General features: G+C 43.4%; 1 protein-coding gene across 1 annotated transcript; it reads right to left on the bottom strand.

Annotated features, from left to right (window-relative positions):
* Positions 1-2,114: 2,114 nt before the first annotated feature.
* LOC106596372 (tetraspanin-10) lies at positions 2,115-16,739 on the bottom strand. Its single transcript, XM_014187670.3, has 3 exons — positions 16,560-16,739; positions 2,755-3,371; positions 2,115-2,421 (listed from the first exon to the last, which is right to left on the bottom strand). Exons 1-3 carry the CDS (start codon positions 16,737-16,739, stop codon positions 2,115-2,117), a joined length of 1,104 nt encoding a protein of 367 aa, XP_014043145.3.
* Positions 16,740-17,313: the final 574 nt, after the last annotated feature.

The raw sequence follows: 17,313 nt of genomic DNA, 5'->3' as shown, positions 1-17,313 counted from the left end.
GTTATCTTGTAGCTTTACTCCACTAGATGTTATCTTGTTGCTTTACTTCACTAGATGTTATCTTGTAGCTTTACTCCACTAGATGTTATCTTGCATCTTTACTCCACTAGATGTTATTATCTTGTAGCTATGCTTCACTAGATGTTATCTTGTAGATTTACTCCACGAGATGTTGTCTTGTAGCTTTACTCCACTATATGTTATTATCTTGTAGCTATGCTTCACTAGATGTTATCTTGTAGATTTACTCCACGAGATGTTATATTGTAGCTTTACTCCACTAGATGTTATCTTGTAGCTTTACTCCACTAGATGTTGTCTTGTAGCTTTACTCCACTATATGTTATTATCTTGTAGCTATGCTTCACTAGATGTTATCTTGTAGATTTACTCCACGAGATGTTATATTGTAGCTTTACTCCACTAGATGTTATCTTGTAGCTTTACTCCACTAGATGTTATCTAGTAGCTTTACTCCACTATATGTTATTATCTTGTAGCTTTACTCCACTAGATGTTATTATATTGTAGCTTTACTCCACCAGATGTTAAATTGGAGCTTTACTCCACTAGATGTTATCTTGTAGCTTTACTCCACTAGATGTTATCTTGTAGCTTTACTCCAGTAGATACTATTATATTGTAGCTTTACTCCACTAAATGTTGTCTTGTAGCTTTACTCCACTAAATGTTATCTTGTAGCTTTACTCCAATAGATGTTATCTTGTAGCTGTACTCCACTAGATGTTATCGTGTAGCTTTACTCCACTAGATGTTATCTTGTAGCTTTACTCCACTAGATGTTTTATTGTAGCTTTACTCCAATAGATGTTATCTTGTAGCTTTACTCCACTAGATGTTGTCTTGTAGCTTTACTCCACTAGATTTTGTTATATTGTAGCTTTACTGCACTAGATTTTGTTATATTGTAGCTTTACTGCACTAGATGTTATTATATTGTAGCTTTACTCCACCAGATGTTAAATTGTAGCTTTACTCCACTAGATTTTGTTATATTGTAGCTTCACTTCAATAGATGTTATCTTGTAGATTTATTCCACTAGATGTTATATTGTAGCTTTACTCCAGTAGATCCTATTATATTGTAGCTTTACTCCGCTAGATGTTATCTTGTAGCTTTACTCCACTATATGTTATTATCTTGTAGCTTTACTCCACTTTATGTTATTATCTTGTATCTTTACTCCACTAGATGTTATTATATTGTAGCTTTACTCCACTAGTTGTTATTATATTGTAGCTTTACTGAACAAAATGTTAAATTGTAGCTTTACTCCACCAGATGTTAAATTGTAGCTTTACTCCACTAGATGTTATCTTGTACCTTTACTCCACTAGATGTTATATTGTAGCTTTACTCCAGTAGATACTATTATATTGTAGCTTTACTCCACTAGATGTTATCTTGTAGCTTTACTCTACTAGATGTTATATTGTAGCTTTATTCCACTAGATGTTACCTTGTAGCTTTACTCCACTAGATGTTATCTTGTAGCTTTACTCCACTAGATGTTATTATATTGTAGCTTTACTCCACCAGATGTTATATTGTAGCTTTAATCCACTAGTTGTTATTATATTGTAGCTATACTCAACCAGATGTTAAATTGTAGCTTTACTCCACAAGATGTTATATTGTAGCTTTACTCCACTATATGTTATTATCTTGTAGCTTTACTCCACTAGATGTTATCTTGTAACTTTACTCCACTAGATGTTATCTTGTAGCTTTACTCCACTAGATGTTATCTTGTAGCTTTACTCCACTAGATGTTATCTTTTAGCTTTACTCCACTAGATTTTGATATATTGTAGCTTTACTCCACTAGATGTTATTATATTGTAGCTTTACTCCACCAGATGTTAAATTGTAGCTTTACTCCACTAGTTGTTATTATATTGTAGCTTTACTCAACCAGATGTTAAATTGTAGCTTTACTCCACCAGATGTTAAATTGTAGCTTTACTCAACCAGATGTTAAATTGTAGCTTTACTCCAACAGATGTTAAATTGTAGCTTTACTCCACCAGATGTTAAATTGTAGCTTTACTCAACCAGATGTTAAATTGTAGCTTTACTCCACTATATGTTATTATCTTGTAGCTTTACTGCACTGGATGTTATCCATCAGTTGTGTGGTGATGAACAGAGTGATGATCTGAACCCCCAGTAGGACGATACCCACGGCTCCTATCAGGCCTGTGTGCTGCTCTATCCAGCGGGACATGCCCCCCAGACAGCCCCCCAGGAAGATGACGCTCTGGGCAGAGAATTCATCCAGCTGCTGGGATCCTACTCCACACTGGGAGTTCCACACCGTGCCGTTCTCCAGGGGGTCCACACAGCAGGTAGCAGGGACCCCACAGGACAGCACCCCCGGGGCAGAGCAGTTATAGTACCTGGGATGAGCAGGACATGGAAGGGGAGAAGCAAGGACAGTAACCAATTAAATTGGCTACTTGGATAATGTTATGTGACATAAAAGCAATAACCCTAGTTATGTAACATATCCTCTTTGACAGTTTTATATTTTATACATTTTATTTCATCTTTGTTCATACAGTTTATTCTCTGAGATAAAATCTATTTTACAAGAGAGACCTGCTCAAACTAACAAAACTATCAACATGATAGTAACAACTCCCATTGACAGACATCATTTCACAAGGCTGTGTGTCAGTCAATGGACCAAGACATCATGTCAATGGTCTGGTCAGACACATCTCACTCACATGTTGACCTCCCAGTCTCTGTAGTTGTCGGCCCCGCAGCACTGCAGTCCTATCTGGATCTCATCTGTGATGAACCTCAGGTCCAGGTCATCCTGGTAACGTACCATGGCAGCCAGCATACCTGACCTCAGGTATCCCTCTATCTGTCCCTGCAGGCTGTAGGCCACGATGGCCGCTAGGACCTGGGCTGCTACCAGGACCAGCACGGTGGCTGAGAAGACCTGGAGCAGGCAGCAGTTCTCTCTCAGAGCCCCCACACAGCCTGACAGGCAGAGGGTAGACAGCACCAAGCCCAGCATCACAAACACCAGCATGGGGTCGGTGCTGATCTGTCCTATTTTCTCCTGAGCGAAGGATTCCTTGTTGATGAGGCCCCACAGTCCCAGGGCCAGGACCACCAGGCCTAGCACTGTGAAGAGGAGGTTGCTGAAGAACAGGGGGTACTTGAGAAGGCAGTCTCTCAGGGAGAAGGGCCTGCTACAGGCTCTGGGTTTTACCTCCCTGGTTCTACTATGATTCCCTGGTCTATCATTTGGTCCTGGTTCTGGAGCCTGTTCTTCTGTGCTGCTCTCCTCAGTCCCCTGAAGAACTCCTGACAACTCTCTATCTGTGTCTGTCTTCAAAGAGGAAACAGGACAGACAATACACAATGAGATTTCACTGAGACAAAAACAACTCATCAAGTTCAGTCTGTAGAGGTCATTGTCTTCAGGTCTAGCCTACTTGTAACCATAGAATTAGAATCTATAGAACGGGTCTCCCCATCCAAGTCACAATTTGCATAATGGGTGGACTGGTAGCCATTGGAGTTTACGCATGATTTTACCAGTCAAATTTACAGGGTTAAAGGTTGCAAGTCCTTTTATTCAATTATTTTTCTATGCTTGCAACATTGAAGGGACTGTAAACTCTATTCAACATGATGTACAGTGAGTACATAACTAACAGTATACAGGTTGTCAGACAGACATACAGTTACTGTACCTTTGGTATGAGTGGGCTGGTCTCAGTCTGTGTGGTCTCTCTCCTCAACCAGGGAAAACGAAACCATCTCATGGAGTGCAACCTCCTCATCTTCCTAGCTGCCAGGAAACGGTTCTCCCTCTGTCCTCTCAGAAACTATTCTTCCCTTGTCCTCTCAGAAAATATTATTCTCCTGTCCTCTCAGAAACTATTCTTCCACTGTCCTCTCAACTAATCAATGTGTGATGGACGATTCTCCCCTTGTCCTCAGCTAATCAATGTGTGAGAGGCAGTTCTCCCACTGTCTTCTGGTCAGTTTACGAGACTAGAGGAGAGGAGACTGTCTGAGAGGAAAGGGAGAGAGTTGAGGTGGTGGAAGCCAGGTCAGTACAGCTCTATTTAGTGTGGTGTGGTGGGTGGGTAGTTAGCTCAGGGCTCCAGCAGACAGAAGAGTGTATTCATTAGTCTACACTGTAGCAAAATGACTTGTACTGGAACGAGAGTTTCTTATTGGTCAAATTCATGTAGGACACTCCCTGTTTTGGCCCGTTTCTTTTGTTTGGTTCCTAATGAATATAGCCCATGGCTCCCAGGGATTCTAGCAGCATCATGTGAGAGTCACAGTGCAGGCGATTAAGAAGTAATCATATCACGCCTCAGTGACTGTTACACTCCAGGGTGAAGTTCCCTAGGGTCCAGATCTAAGATCAGCTTACCCTCCCCAATCCTAACCTTAACCATTAGTGGGGAAAAGGCCACACTGACCCAAGATCAGCGTCTACTCAGGCCAACTTCACCCGAGTGTTACAGGAAGAAGAGATGCTCAGGGAACGGACCCCACCTTGATCCACAACAGCCATGTGATGAGGCTGTGGAATGACATCAAAATACAGCATTGTGAGAATGTTGTGAGCATGTTGTGTGTTTTAGCCAATGAGTGTCTCTATGGTAGACTAAATTCAATGAAAAAGAATGAAGTGAAAACAACAGCAAACTTTAGACACAACCAGGGGTGGAAATGGAGGGAATGCATGGAAACCAATATACCTGTCACGTCCTGACCCTGGTAAGAGGTCATTTTCCGTAGTAGAGTGTTCAGGGCGTGACAGATGTGTTTTGGGTGGTTTTGGGTTTTCTGTTTCTATGTGGGGTTTTCTAGATTTCTATTTCTATGTTTTGGTTTCTATGTTTTGGCCAGGTATGATTTCCAATCAGAGGCAGCTGTCTATCGTTGTCTCTGATTGGAAGCCATACTTAGGCAGGCTGTTTTTCATGTGTGGGTGTGGGTAGTTGTTTTCCGTTTTGTCAAAGTGTACCTTACGGAACTGTTGTCGGTCGTTTTGTTGTTTTGTTCAAGTGTCTTCATTAAAAGTTAAATATGAGCACTATACACGCTGCACCTTGGTCCGCTCCTTTAGACGACCCTTGTGACAATCCCAAAGCCACATTAAGACACAAAATATTATTTTTAGCATATTTTTTTAGTTGAATTCCCATGGTTATTTATTTTACAGTGCTGAGTTTCCAGAATAACTTTTTTAATTCCACCCCTGGACACAACAAAAAGCAATTCCAGCACGTTAAGGATCTGTAGGGTAAGGAGGAGGAAAGGCTTCATTTTATCACAGTATGGTCAGGGATGTGCTCGATTTCTCTCTCTACACAGTAAAATACCTCTAATACCTTGTCTCTTTAAAATCTACTTTGGCAGAAAAAGTGAATCTCTTATAAAACGTTTAAACTATAAAATGTCACAATCTTAAACCGGTGTGTGTGGTGCGTGCGTGGGTGTTGTGCCATTTATGAAGCTCTGGGCCTGGTTAGATATGCCAGCCCATAAATAAAAGTATCCTCTAGAAATTATATCAGTGGGTTAACTGCCTTGTTCAGGGGCAGAACGACAGATATTTACATTGTCAGCTCGGGGATTTGATCCAGCAACCTTTCGGCTCTAACCACTAGGCCACCTGCCACTCCAAAATCATCAAACTATCAGATTGGACTCAGTCCCAACAGATAGCTCATCTGAATAATACAGATCTAGAGAGTATAAGAGTCTATGAAAATAATTATTATGATGCTGTATGTGAAGTCTATGAACTTCCACCTGGCCTGTTGGAGGACTGATAGTGATCAGTTTCAGTAGTCCAATTGAAGTAACACTTCCTTCATATCACCTGCAGGAGGCAGCAGTGCTAACCTAACAGCTTGTAGTGACTGTAGATGGCCTCCACAGGAGTTGCTCAGAGGTATTCTGTTGTTCTGTTTCAATGATCAGTCAATCAACAACACAGTAATTACATATCTACTTTATCTTTGTTGTGAACACTGTCAATCAGTGGTTACACACTGTTAACATTGTCTATCAGTGGTTACACATTGTTAACATTGTCAATCAGTGGTTACACATTGTTAACACTGCCAGTCAGTGGTTACACATTTTTAACATTGTCAATCAGTGGTTACACATTGTTAACATTGTCAATCAGTGGTTACACATTGTTAACACTGCCAGTCAGTGGTTACACATTTTTAACATTGTCAATCAGTGGTTACACATTGTTAACATTGTCAATCAGTGGTTACATATTGTTAACACTGTCAATCAGTGGTTACATACTGGTAACAATGTCAATCAGTGATTACACATTGTTAACACTGTCAATCAGTAGTTACACATTTTTAAAACTGTCAATCCCACAACACCAATAATAGGGCTGCAATGGATATATGTATTTAATGTTTTCAGAAGCATGTTTATATCGGATTCAAAATCAAATCAAATCAAATTTATTTATATAGCCCTTCTTACATCAGCTGATATCTCAAAGTGCTGTACAGAAACCCAGCCTAAAACCCCAAACAGCAAGCAATGCAGGTGTAGAAGCACGGTGGCTAGGAAAAACTCCCTAGAAAGGCCAAAACCTAGGAAGAAACCTAGAGAGGAACCAGGCTATGAGGGGTGGCCAGTCCTCTTCTGGCTGTGCCGAGTAGAGATTATAACAGCACATGGCCTCGATGTTCAAATGTTCATAAATTACCGGCACTGTCAAATAATAATAATCATAGTAGTTGTCGAGGGTGCAACAAGTCAGTAACACAAGAGTAAGTGTCAGTTGGCTTTTTCATAGCTGATCTTCGAGAGTATCTCTACCGCTCCTGCTGTCTCTAGAGAGTTGAAAACAGTAGGTCTGGGACAGGTAGCACGTCTGGTAAATAAGTCAGGGTTCCAGCAGGTCTGGGACAACAGGTCTGGGACAGGTAGCACGTCCGGTGAACAGGTCAGGGTTCCATAGCTGCAGGCAGAACAGTTGGAACTGGAGCAGCAGCATGGCCAGGTGAACTGGGGACAGCAAGGAGTCATCAAGCCAGGTAGTCCTGAGGCATGGTCCTAGGGCTCAGGTCCTCCGAGAGAGAGAAAGAAAGAAAGAAAGAAAGAAAGAAGAGAGAATTAGAGAGAGCATATTTAAATTCACACAGGACACCGGAAAAGACAAGAGAAATACTCCAGATGTGACAGACTGACCCTAGCCCCCCGACACATAAACTACTGCAGCATAAATACTGGAGGCTGAGACAGGAGGGGTCAGGAGACACTGTGGCCCCATCTGATGAAACCCCCAGACAGGGCCAAACAGGTAGGATATAACCCCACCCACTTTGCCAAAGCACAGCCTCCACACCACTGGAGGGATATCTCCAACCACCAACATACCATCCTGGGACAAGGCCGAGTATAGCCCACAAAGATCTCCGCCACAGCACAGCCCAAGGGGGGGCACCAACCCAGACAGGAAGACCATGTCAGTGACTCAACCCACTCAAGTGACGCACCCCTCCCAGGGACGGCATGGAAGAACACCAGTAAGCCAGTGACTCAGCCCCCGTAATAGGGGTAGAGGCAGAGAATCCCAGTGGAAAGAGGGGAAACCGGCCAGGCAGAGACAGCAAGGGCGGTTTGTTGCTCCAGCCTTTCCGTTCACCTTCACACCCCTGGGCCAGACTACACTTAATCATAGGACCTACTGAAGAGATGAGTCTTCAGTAAAGACTTAAAGGTTGAGATTGAGTCTGCGTCTCTCACATGGGTAGGCAGACTATTCCATAAAAATGGAGCTCTATAGGAGAAAGCCCTGCCTCCAGCTGTTTGCTTAGAAATTCTAGGAACAATTAGGAGGCCCGCGTCTTGTGACCGTAGCTTACGTGTAGGTATGTACGGCAGGACCAAATCGGAAAGATAGGTAGGAGCAAGCCCATGTAATGCTTTGTAGGTTAGCAGTAAAACCTTGAAATCAGCCCTTGCCTTAACAGGAAGCCAGTGTAGGGAGGCTAGCACTGGAGTAATATGATAAATTTTTTTGGTTCTAGTCAGGATTCTAGCAGCCGTATTTAGCACTAACTAAAGTTTATTTAGTGCTTTATCCGGGTAGCCGGAAAGTAGAGCATTGCAGTAGTCCAACCTAGAAGTAACAAAGGCATGGATACATTTTTCTGCGTCATTTTTGAACAGAAAGTTTCTGATTTTTGCAATGTTACGTAGATGGAAAAAAGCTGTCCTTGAAACAGTCTTGATATGTTCTTCAAAAGAGAGATCAGGGTCCAGAGTAACGCCGAGGTCCTTCACAGTTTTATTTGAGACGACTGTACAACCATCCAGATTAATTGTCAGATTCAACAGAAGATCTCTTTGTTTCTTGGGACCTAGAACAAGCATCTCTGTTTTGTCCGAGTTTAAGAGTAGAACGTTTGCAGCCATCCACTTCCTTATGTCTGAGACACAGGCTTCTAGCGAGGGCAATTTTGGGGCTTCACCATGTTTCATTGAAATGTACAGCTAAGTGTCATCCGCATAGCAGTGAAATTTAACATTGTGTTTTCGAATGACATCCCCAAAAGGTTAAATATATAGTGAAAACAATAGTGGTCCTAAAACGGAACCTTGAGGAACACCGAAATTTACAGTTGATTTGTCAGAGGACAAACCATTCACAGAGACAAACTGATATCTTTCCGACAGATAAGACCTAAACCAGGCCAGAACTTGTCCATGTAGACCAATTTGGGTTTCCAATCTCTCCAAAAGAATGTGGTGATCGATGGCATCAAAAGCAGCACTAAGATCTAGGAGCACGAGGACAGACGCAGAACCTCGGTCTGACGTCATTAAAAGGTCATTTACCTGAATCCAGTCAGGGGGAGTGATGAGCTCTACAGCAGAGTCTCACAACTCAATCGCTGGTTGAAAACTGTTTTCTGCCCCTCCCAAAAGATAGAATTTGTAGATAATTGGCCCTCTTTCTGGGACTCACCCACAAACAGGACCAAGCCTGGCCTGTTGAGGAGTGACGGACTCCATCCTAGCTGGAGGGGTGCTCTCATCTTATCTACGAACATAGACAGGGCTCTAACTCCTCTAGCTCCACAATGAAATAGGGTGCAGGCCAGGCAGCAGGCTGTTAGCCAGCCTGCCAGCTTAGTGGAGTCTGCCACTAGCACAGTCAGTGTAGTCAGCTCAGCTTTCCCCATTGAGACCGTGTCTGTGCCTCGATCTAGGTTGGGCAAAATTAAAAATGGCGGTGTTCGCTTTAGCAATCTCACTAGTATAAAGACCTCCTCCATTCCTGCCATTATTGAAAGAGATTGTGATACCTCACATCTCAAAATTGGGTTACTTAATGTTAGATCCCTCACTTCCAAGGCAGTTATAGTCAATGAACTAATCACTGATAATAATCTTGATGTGATTGGCCTGACTGAAACATGGCTTAAGCCTGATGAATTTACTGTGTTAAATGAGGCCTCACCCCCAGGTTACATTAGTGACCATACCCCCCGTGCATCCGGCAAAGGCGGAGGTGTTGCTAACATTTACGATAGCAAATTTCAATTTACAAAAAAAAAAACAACAATGACGTTTTCGTCTTTTGAGCTTCTAGTCATGAAATCTATGCAGCCTACTCACTCACTTTTTATAGCTACTGTTTATAGGCCTCCTGGGCCATATGCAGTGTTCCTCACTGAGTTCCCTGAATTCCTATCGGATCTTGTAGTCATAGCAGATAATATTCTAATTTTTGGTGACTTTAACATTCACATGGAAAAGTCCACAGACCCACTCCAAAAGGCTTTCGGAGCCATCATCGACTCAGTGGGTTTTGTCCAACATGTCTCTGGACCTACTCACTGCCACAGTCATACTCTGGACCTAGTTTTGTCCCATGGAATAAATGTTGTGGATCTAAATGTTTTTCCTCATAATCCTGGACTATCGGACCACCATTTTATTACGTTTGCAATTGCAACAAATAATCTGCTCAGACCCCAACCAAGGAGCGTTAAAAGTCGTGCTATAAATTCTCAGACAACCCAAAGATTCCTTGATGCCCTTCCAGACTGCCTCTGCCTACCCAAGGACGTCAGAGGACAAAAATCAGTTAACCACCTAACCGAGGAACTCAATTTAACCTTGCGCAATACCCTAGATGCAGTTGCACCCCTAAAAACTAAAAACATCTGTCATAAGAAACTAGCTCCCTGGTATACAGAAAATACACGAGCTCTGAAGCAAGCTTCCAGAAAATTGGAACGGAAATGGCGCCACACCAAACTGGAAGTCTTCCGACTAGCTTGGAAAGACAGTACCGTGCAGTATCGAAGAGCCCTTACTGCTGCTCGATCATCCTATTTTTCCAACTTAATTGAGGAAAATAAGAACAATCCGAAATTTCTTTTTGATACTGTCGCAAAGCTAACTAAAAAGCAGCCTTCGCAAATGGAGGATGGCTTTCACTTCAGCAGTAATAAATTTATGAACTTCTTTGAGGAAAAGATCATGATCATTAGAAAGCAAATTACAGACTCCTCTTTAAATCTGGGTATTCCTCCAAAGCTCCATTGTCCTGAGTCTGCACAACTCTGCCAGGACCTAGGATCAAGGGAGATACTAAAGTGTTTTAGTACTATATCTCTTGACGCAATGATGAAAATAATCATGGCCTCCAAACCCTCAAGCTGCATACTGGACCCTATTCCAACTAAACTACTGAAAGAGCTGCTTCCTGTGCTTGGCCCTCCTATGTTGAACATAATAAACGGCTCTCTATCCACCGGATGTGTACCAAGCTCACTAAAAGTGGCAGTAATAAAGCCTCTCTTGAAAAAGCCGAATCTTGATCCAGAAATTATAAAAAACTATCGGCCTATATCGAATCTTCCATTCCTCTCCAAAATTTTAGAAAAAGCTGTTGCACAGCAACTGACTGCCTTCCTGAAGACAAACAATGTATACGAAACGCTTCAGTCTGGTTTTAGACCCCATCATAGCACTGAGACTGCACTTGTGAAGGTGGTAAATGACCTTTTAATGACGTCAGACCGAGGCTCTGCATCTGTCCTCGTGCTCCTAGATCTTAGTGCCGCTTTTGATACCATCGATCACCACATTCTTTTGGAGAGATTGGAAACCCAAATTGGTCTACATGGACAAGTTCTGGCCTGGTTTAGATCTTATCTGTCGGAAAGATATCAGTTTGTCTCTGTGAATGGTTTGTCCTCTGACAAATCAATTGTAAATTTCGGTGTTCCTCAAGGTTCCGTTTTAGGACCACTATTGTTTTCACTATATATTTTACCTCTTGGGGATGTCATTCGAAAACATAATGTTAAATTTCACTGCTATGCGGACGACACACAGCTGTACATTTCAATGAAACATGGTGAAGCCCCAAAATTGCCCTCGCTAGAAGCCTGTGTTTCAGACATAAAGAAGTGGATGGCTGCAAACTTTCTACTTTTAAACTCGGACAAAACAGAGATGCTTGTTCTAGGTCCCAAGAAACAAAGAGATCTTCTGTTGAATCTGACAATTAATCTGGATGGTTGTACAGTCGTCTCAAATAAAACTGTGAAGGACCTCGGCGTTACTCTGGACCCTGATCTCTCTTTTGAAGAACATATCAAGACTGTTTCAAGGACAGCTTTTTTCCATCTACGTAACATTGCAAAAATCAGAAATTTTCTGTCCAAAAATGACGCAGAAAAATTAATCCATGCTTTTGTTACTTCTAGGCTGGACTACTGCAATGCTCTACTTTCCGGCTACCCGGATAAAGCACTAAATAAACTTCAGTTAGTGCTAAATACGGCTGCTAGAATCCTGACTAGAACCCAAAAATTTGATCATATTACTCCAGTGTTAGCCTCCCTACACTGGCTTCCTGTTAAGGCAAGGGCTGATTTCAAGGTTTTACTGCTAACCTACAAAGCATTACATGGGCTTGCTCCTACCTATCTTTCCGATTTGGTCCTGCCGTACATACCTACACGTACGCTACGGTCACAAGACGCAGGCCTCCTAATTGTCCCTAGAATTTCTAAGCAAACGGCTGGAGGTAGGGCTTTCTCCTATAGAGCTCCATTTTTATGGAATGGTCTGCCTACCAATGTGAGAGACGCAGACTCAGTCTCAACCTTTAAGTCTTTACTGAAGACTTATCTCTTCAGTAGGTCCTATGATTAAGTATAGTCTGGCCCAGGAGTGTGAGGGTGAACGGAAAGGCTGGAGCAACGAACCGCCCTTGCTGTCTCTGCCTTGCCGGTTCCCCTCTTTCCACTGGGATTCTCTGCCTCTAACCCTTTTACAGAGGCTGAGTCACTGGCCTACTGGTGTTCTTCCATGCCGTCCATGGGAGGGGTGCGTCACTTGAGTGGGTTGAGTCACTGACGTGGTCTTCCTGTCTGGGTTGGCGCCCCCCCCCCCCCCCTTGGGTTGTGCCATGGCGGAGATCGTTGTGGGCTATACTCGGCCTTGTCTTAGGACGGTAAGTTGGTGGTTGGAGACATCCCTCTAGTGGTGTGGGGGCTGTGCTTTGGCAAAGTGGGTGGGGTTATATCCTGCCTGTTTGGCCCTGTCCGGGGGTATTATCGGATGGGGCCACAGTGTCTTCTGATCCCTCCTGTCTCAGCCTCCAGTATTTATGCTGCAGTAGTTTATGTGTCGGGGGGCTAGGGTCAGTCTGTTACATCTGGAGTATTTCTCTTGTCTTATCCGGTGTCCTGTGTGTATTTAAATATGCTCTCTCTAATTCTCTCTTTCTCTCTTTCTGTCTTTCTCTCGGAGGACCTGAGCCCTAGGACCATGCCTCAGGACTACCTGGTATGATGACTCCTTGCTGTCCCCAGTCCACCTGGCCGTGCTGCTGCTCCAGTTTCAACTGTTCTGCCTGCGGCTATGGAACCCTGACCTGTTCACCGGACGTGCTTGTTGCACCCTCGACAACTACTATGATTATTATTATTTGACCATGCTGGTCATTTATGAACATTTTAACATTTTAACATTTTGACCATGTTCTGTTATAATATCCACCCTGCACAGCCAGAAGAGGACTGGCCACCCCTCATAGCCTGGTTCCTCTCTAGGTTTCTTCCTAGGTTTTTGGCCTTTCTAGGGAGTTTTTCCTAGGGAGTTTTTCCTAGCCACCGTGCTTCTTTCACATGCTTTGCTTGCTGTTTGGGGTTTTAGGCTGGGTTTCTGTACAGCACTTTGAGAATATCAGCTGATGTACGAAGGGCTATATAAAAATAAATTTGATTTGATTTGATTTGATTTAGGTAGATGGTAGGTCTCAGGTCCAGGTTTGTCCCAGTAGGAATCTGGTAGGTCTCAGGTCCAGGTTTGTCCCAGTAGGTAGCTGGTAGGTCTCAGGTCCAGGTTTGTCCTAGTGGGTAGCTGGTTGGTCTCAGGTCCAGGTTTGTCCCAGTAGGTAGCTGGTTGGTCTCAGGTCCAGGTTTGTCCCAGTAGGTAGCTGGTAGGTCTCAGGTCCAGGTTTGTCCCTGTAGGTAGCTGGTAGGTCTCAGTTCCAGGTTTGTCCAAGTAGGTAGCTGGTTGGTCTCAGGTCCAGGTTTGTCCCAGTAGGTAGCTGGTTGTTCTCAGGTCCAGGTTTGTCCCAGTAGGCAGCTGGTAGGTCTCAGGTCCAGGTTTCTTCCAGTAGGTAGCTGGTTGTTCTCAGTTGTAGGTTTGTCCCAGTAGGTAGCTGGTAGGTCTCAGGTCCAGGTTTGTCCCAGTAGGTAGCTGGTTGGTCTCAGGTCCAGGTCTCCTGTAATTTTACTCCCAGTCCTCCCATCCTCTATTTGTCTTGGCTCTTCTTGTTGCTTTGGATCCTGTTTTGGTTCAGAGTATCTCAGTGCAGGTGTGGTAGATATCCTGAGGAGAGGAATATGTGCAGATCTTCGAGCTTTTTAAATGTTTTCTGCTGTACTGGGACTGCTGGCCAACTCAACACCTTCCTCCTCATGGCCAGTCACCTAGAGTCATGAAATACCTAGATTATACTTTCTCTGGAACCGATTGTCCCTCCAATTGACCATAAATGATTTGAGGTGAACATGAGTTACAGTGACCAGATTCAGTCTGCTCTAATAAGATAATTATTCTACTGGAATTACGTGCTCAACTCGCCAGTCAATGACAGAGAGTTTCCACTGAGACCACCACAGTCACACACTTTTCCACCCATAGAACGAAGGTGTCCAAACAGCTATCAAGAGCGGTCGAAATGGCTAACTTTAGTGTGTGTTGTTATAGCAACTGTATATGAACATGTTACATAGCTGACTGGTGTGTGTTGTTATAGCAACTGTATATGAACATGTTAAACAGCTAATCACGTCTCAGCATGGAACCTGTCTGACTCCAGAAGCCATGCAGTGTGTGTGTGTGTGTGTGTGTGCGCACTATGCAGCTCAGTGCTCCTTCAGAGGAGGACATAAACAACTCCATTACTCCATACTGATTTCTAGTAGCTCCCACAGGTCTCCTCACTCTGTTCAACTCTTCAACAGGGTTTGCAATATTTCAAAACATCAACACCTGAACCATTTAATCAGTCTAGTCTTCAGATGCTTCCGATGTGAACAAATTAGAATGCCTGATTTGACTGTAAACAAAACGTTCAATTATTTACACACTCAACAGTCTAGTGGTCTATTCTTTATAATGGACCTTCGAGAACGAGGGAAAGATGATTTCAAAAATATAGAATATGGACTCTTCTCCCTCCCAAACACACACACACACACACACACACACACACACACACACACACACACACACACACACACACACACACACACACACACACACACACACACACACACACACACACACACACACACACACAAACAGGACTGCACATTATCATATTGGAGAATGAATCTATTGGTGATTACAGTAACTGACCTACCTGCTCTCTCCAAAGGAGGACATCTCTTCCTGTGTAGTAAATCAAATCAAACTTTATTTATCACATGCGCCGAATACAACAACAACAAATGTACACCTTACTGTGAAATGCTTACTTACAAGCCCTTAACCAACAGTGCAGTTCAAGAAGAGTTAAGAAAAAAAATATATATATATATAAACATTTTCCAATATTTTTCTCTCTATATATATATATATATATATATATATATATATATATATATATATATATATATATATATATATATATATATATATATAAAGATTGGGAAAAAAATACAAAAATACAAAAAAATGTAATTATAAAAAGTAACACAATAACATAACAATAACGAGGCTATATACAGGGGGTACCGGTACCGAGTCAGTGTGCAGGGGTACGGGTTACATGTAGTGTCACGTGCTGACCAGTATAAGGTTAATTGGTATTGTAGTTTGGTCAGGACGTGGCAGAGGGTATTCGTTTTATGTGGTTCGGGGTGGTGTGTTTTGTTGAAGGGGCATTTGGTTTAAGTATTCCGGAGTTTTTGGGCACTGTTTGGTTTTCAGGTATTCTATGATTTGTCTAGTATGTCTGTTTCTATGTTTGGTTAATTGGGGTTGGGACTCTCAGTTGAAGGCAGGTGTTGTCTATCTGCCTTTGATTGAGAGTCCCATATATGAGGGTGTGTTTGTGTTTGTTATTGGTGGGTGATTGTTCTGTGTTGAGCCTTATGCTTTGCCAGACTGTTTGTTGTTGTTCGTTCATTCAAGCGTTTTTTTATTTTGGTATTCATTTTGAAAATAAATAAACGTCAAGATGAGCCTGCACTTACCTGCTGCGTTTTGGTCCTCCATTTCCAACGACAAGCGTGACATGTAGGTAGCGGTGAAGTGACTATGCATAGATAATAAACAGCGAATGGCAGCAGTGTACAAAACAAATGTCAATGTAAATAGTCAGGTGGCCATTTGGTTAATTGTTCAGCAGTCGGCATGGGGGTAGAAGCTGTTAAGGAGCCTTTTGGCGCTCCGGTGTTGCTTACCGTGTGGTAGCAGAGAAAACAGTCTTTGACTTGGGTGACTGGAGTCTCTGACAATTTTATGGGCTTTCCTCTGACACCACCTATTATATACAGTAGGTCCTTGGCCCCAGTGATGTACTGGGCCGTACGCATTACCCTCTGTAGCGCCTTATGGGTCAGATGCCGAGCAGTTGCCATACCAGGCGGTGATGCAAACGGTCAGGATGCTCTCGATAGTGCAGCTGTAGAACTTTTTGAGGATCTGGGGACCCATGCCAAATCTTTTCAGTCTCCTGAGGGGGAAAATGTTTTGTCATGCCTTCTTCACAACTGTCTTGATGTGTTTAGTCCATGATAGTTCGTTGGTGATGTGGACACCAAGGAACTTGAAACTCTCGACCTGCTACACTACAGCCCCGTCGATGTTAATGGGGGCCTGTTCAGCCTGCCTTTTCCTGTTGTCCACGATCAGCTCCTTTGTCTCTTCCTGTGTAGCACTGTCTCTTCCTGTGTGGTACTGTCTTCCTGTGTAGTAAAGTCTCTTCTGTGTAGTGCTGTCTCTTCCTGTATAGTACTGTCTCTTCCTGTGTAGTACTGTCTCTTCCTGTGTAGCACTGTCTCTTCTTGTGTAGCACTGTCTCTTCTTGTGTAGCACTGTCCTTCCGGTCTCTTCCTGTGTAGTACTGTCTCTTCTTGTGTAGCACTGACTCTTCATGTCTCTTCATGTCTCTTCCTGTGTAGTACTGTCTCTTCATGTCTCTTCATGTCTCTTCCTGTGTAGTACTGTCCTTCCTGTCTCTTCATGTGTAGTACTGTCTCTTCATGTGTAGTACAGTCTCTTCCTGTGCAGTACTGTGAATTCCTGTGTGTGTAGGATTAGTCCAGGGTTATGGAAAATCCTTCACTGTAAGTTACAGGTGTCCATTTCTCTCTGTCTGGCCTCAATCTGGCATTTCCCTTCTATGGGCCCTGGTTAAACATAGTCCAATATGGGAATAGGGTGCCATCCACCCCAGAGTTAGATCACAGAGGCTGCCTGGGTCCCCAGAGTTAGATCACAGAGGCTGCCTGGGTCCCCAGAGTTAGATCACAGAGGCTGCCTGGGTCCCCAGAGTTAGATCACAGAGGCTGCCTGGGTCCCCAGAGTTAGATCACAGAGGCTGCCTGGGTCCCCAGAGTTAGATCACAGAGGCTGCCTGGGTCCCCAGAGTTAGATCACAAAGGCTGCCTGGGTCCCCAGAGTTAGATCACAGAGGCTGCCTGGGTCCCCAGAGTTAGAACACAGAGGCTGCCTGGGTCCCCAGAGTTAGAACACAGAGGCTGCCTGGG

This window comes from Salmo salar, chromosome 06, assembly GCF_965601325.2.
Source record: "Salmo salar chromosome 06, fSalSal1, whole genome shotgun sequence".
In the NCBI taxonomy this organism is placed as follows: domain Eukaryota; kingdom Metazoa; phylum Chordata; class Actinopteri; order Salmoniformes; family Salmonidae; genus Salmo; species Salmo salar.
This window is presented reverse-complemented; position numbering and strand designations above follow the sequence as displayed.

What these genes read in the sequence shown, in the direction of transcription:
- LOC106596372 (XM_014187670.3), bottom strand. Translation starts at nt 16,739, where the DNA reads ATGAAGAGACAGTACTACACAGGAAGAGACATGAAGAGACATGAAGAG. An exon ending in GTACTACACAGGAAGAGACA is followed by an intron (nt 3,372 to 16,559) that starts GTACTATACAGG and finishes TCCTCTTTGAAG; the next exon opens with ACAGACACAGATAGAGAGTT. An exon ending in AGAGACTGGGAGGTCAACAT is followed by an intron (nt 2,422 to 2,754) that starts GTGAGTGAGATG and finishes TGCTCATCCCAG; the next exon opens with GTACTATAACTGCTCTGCCC.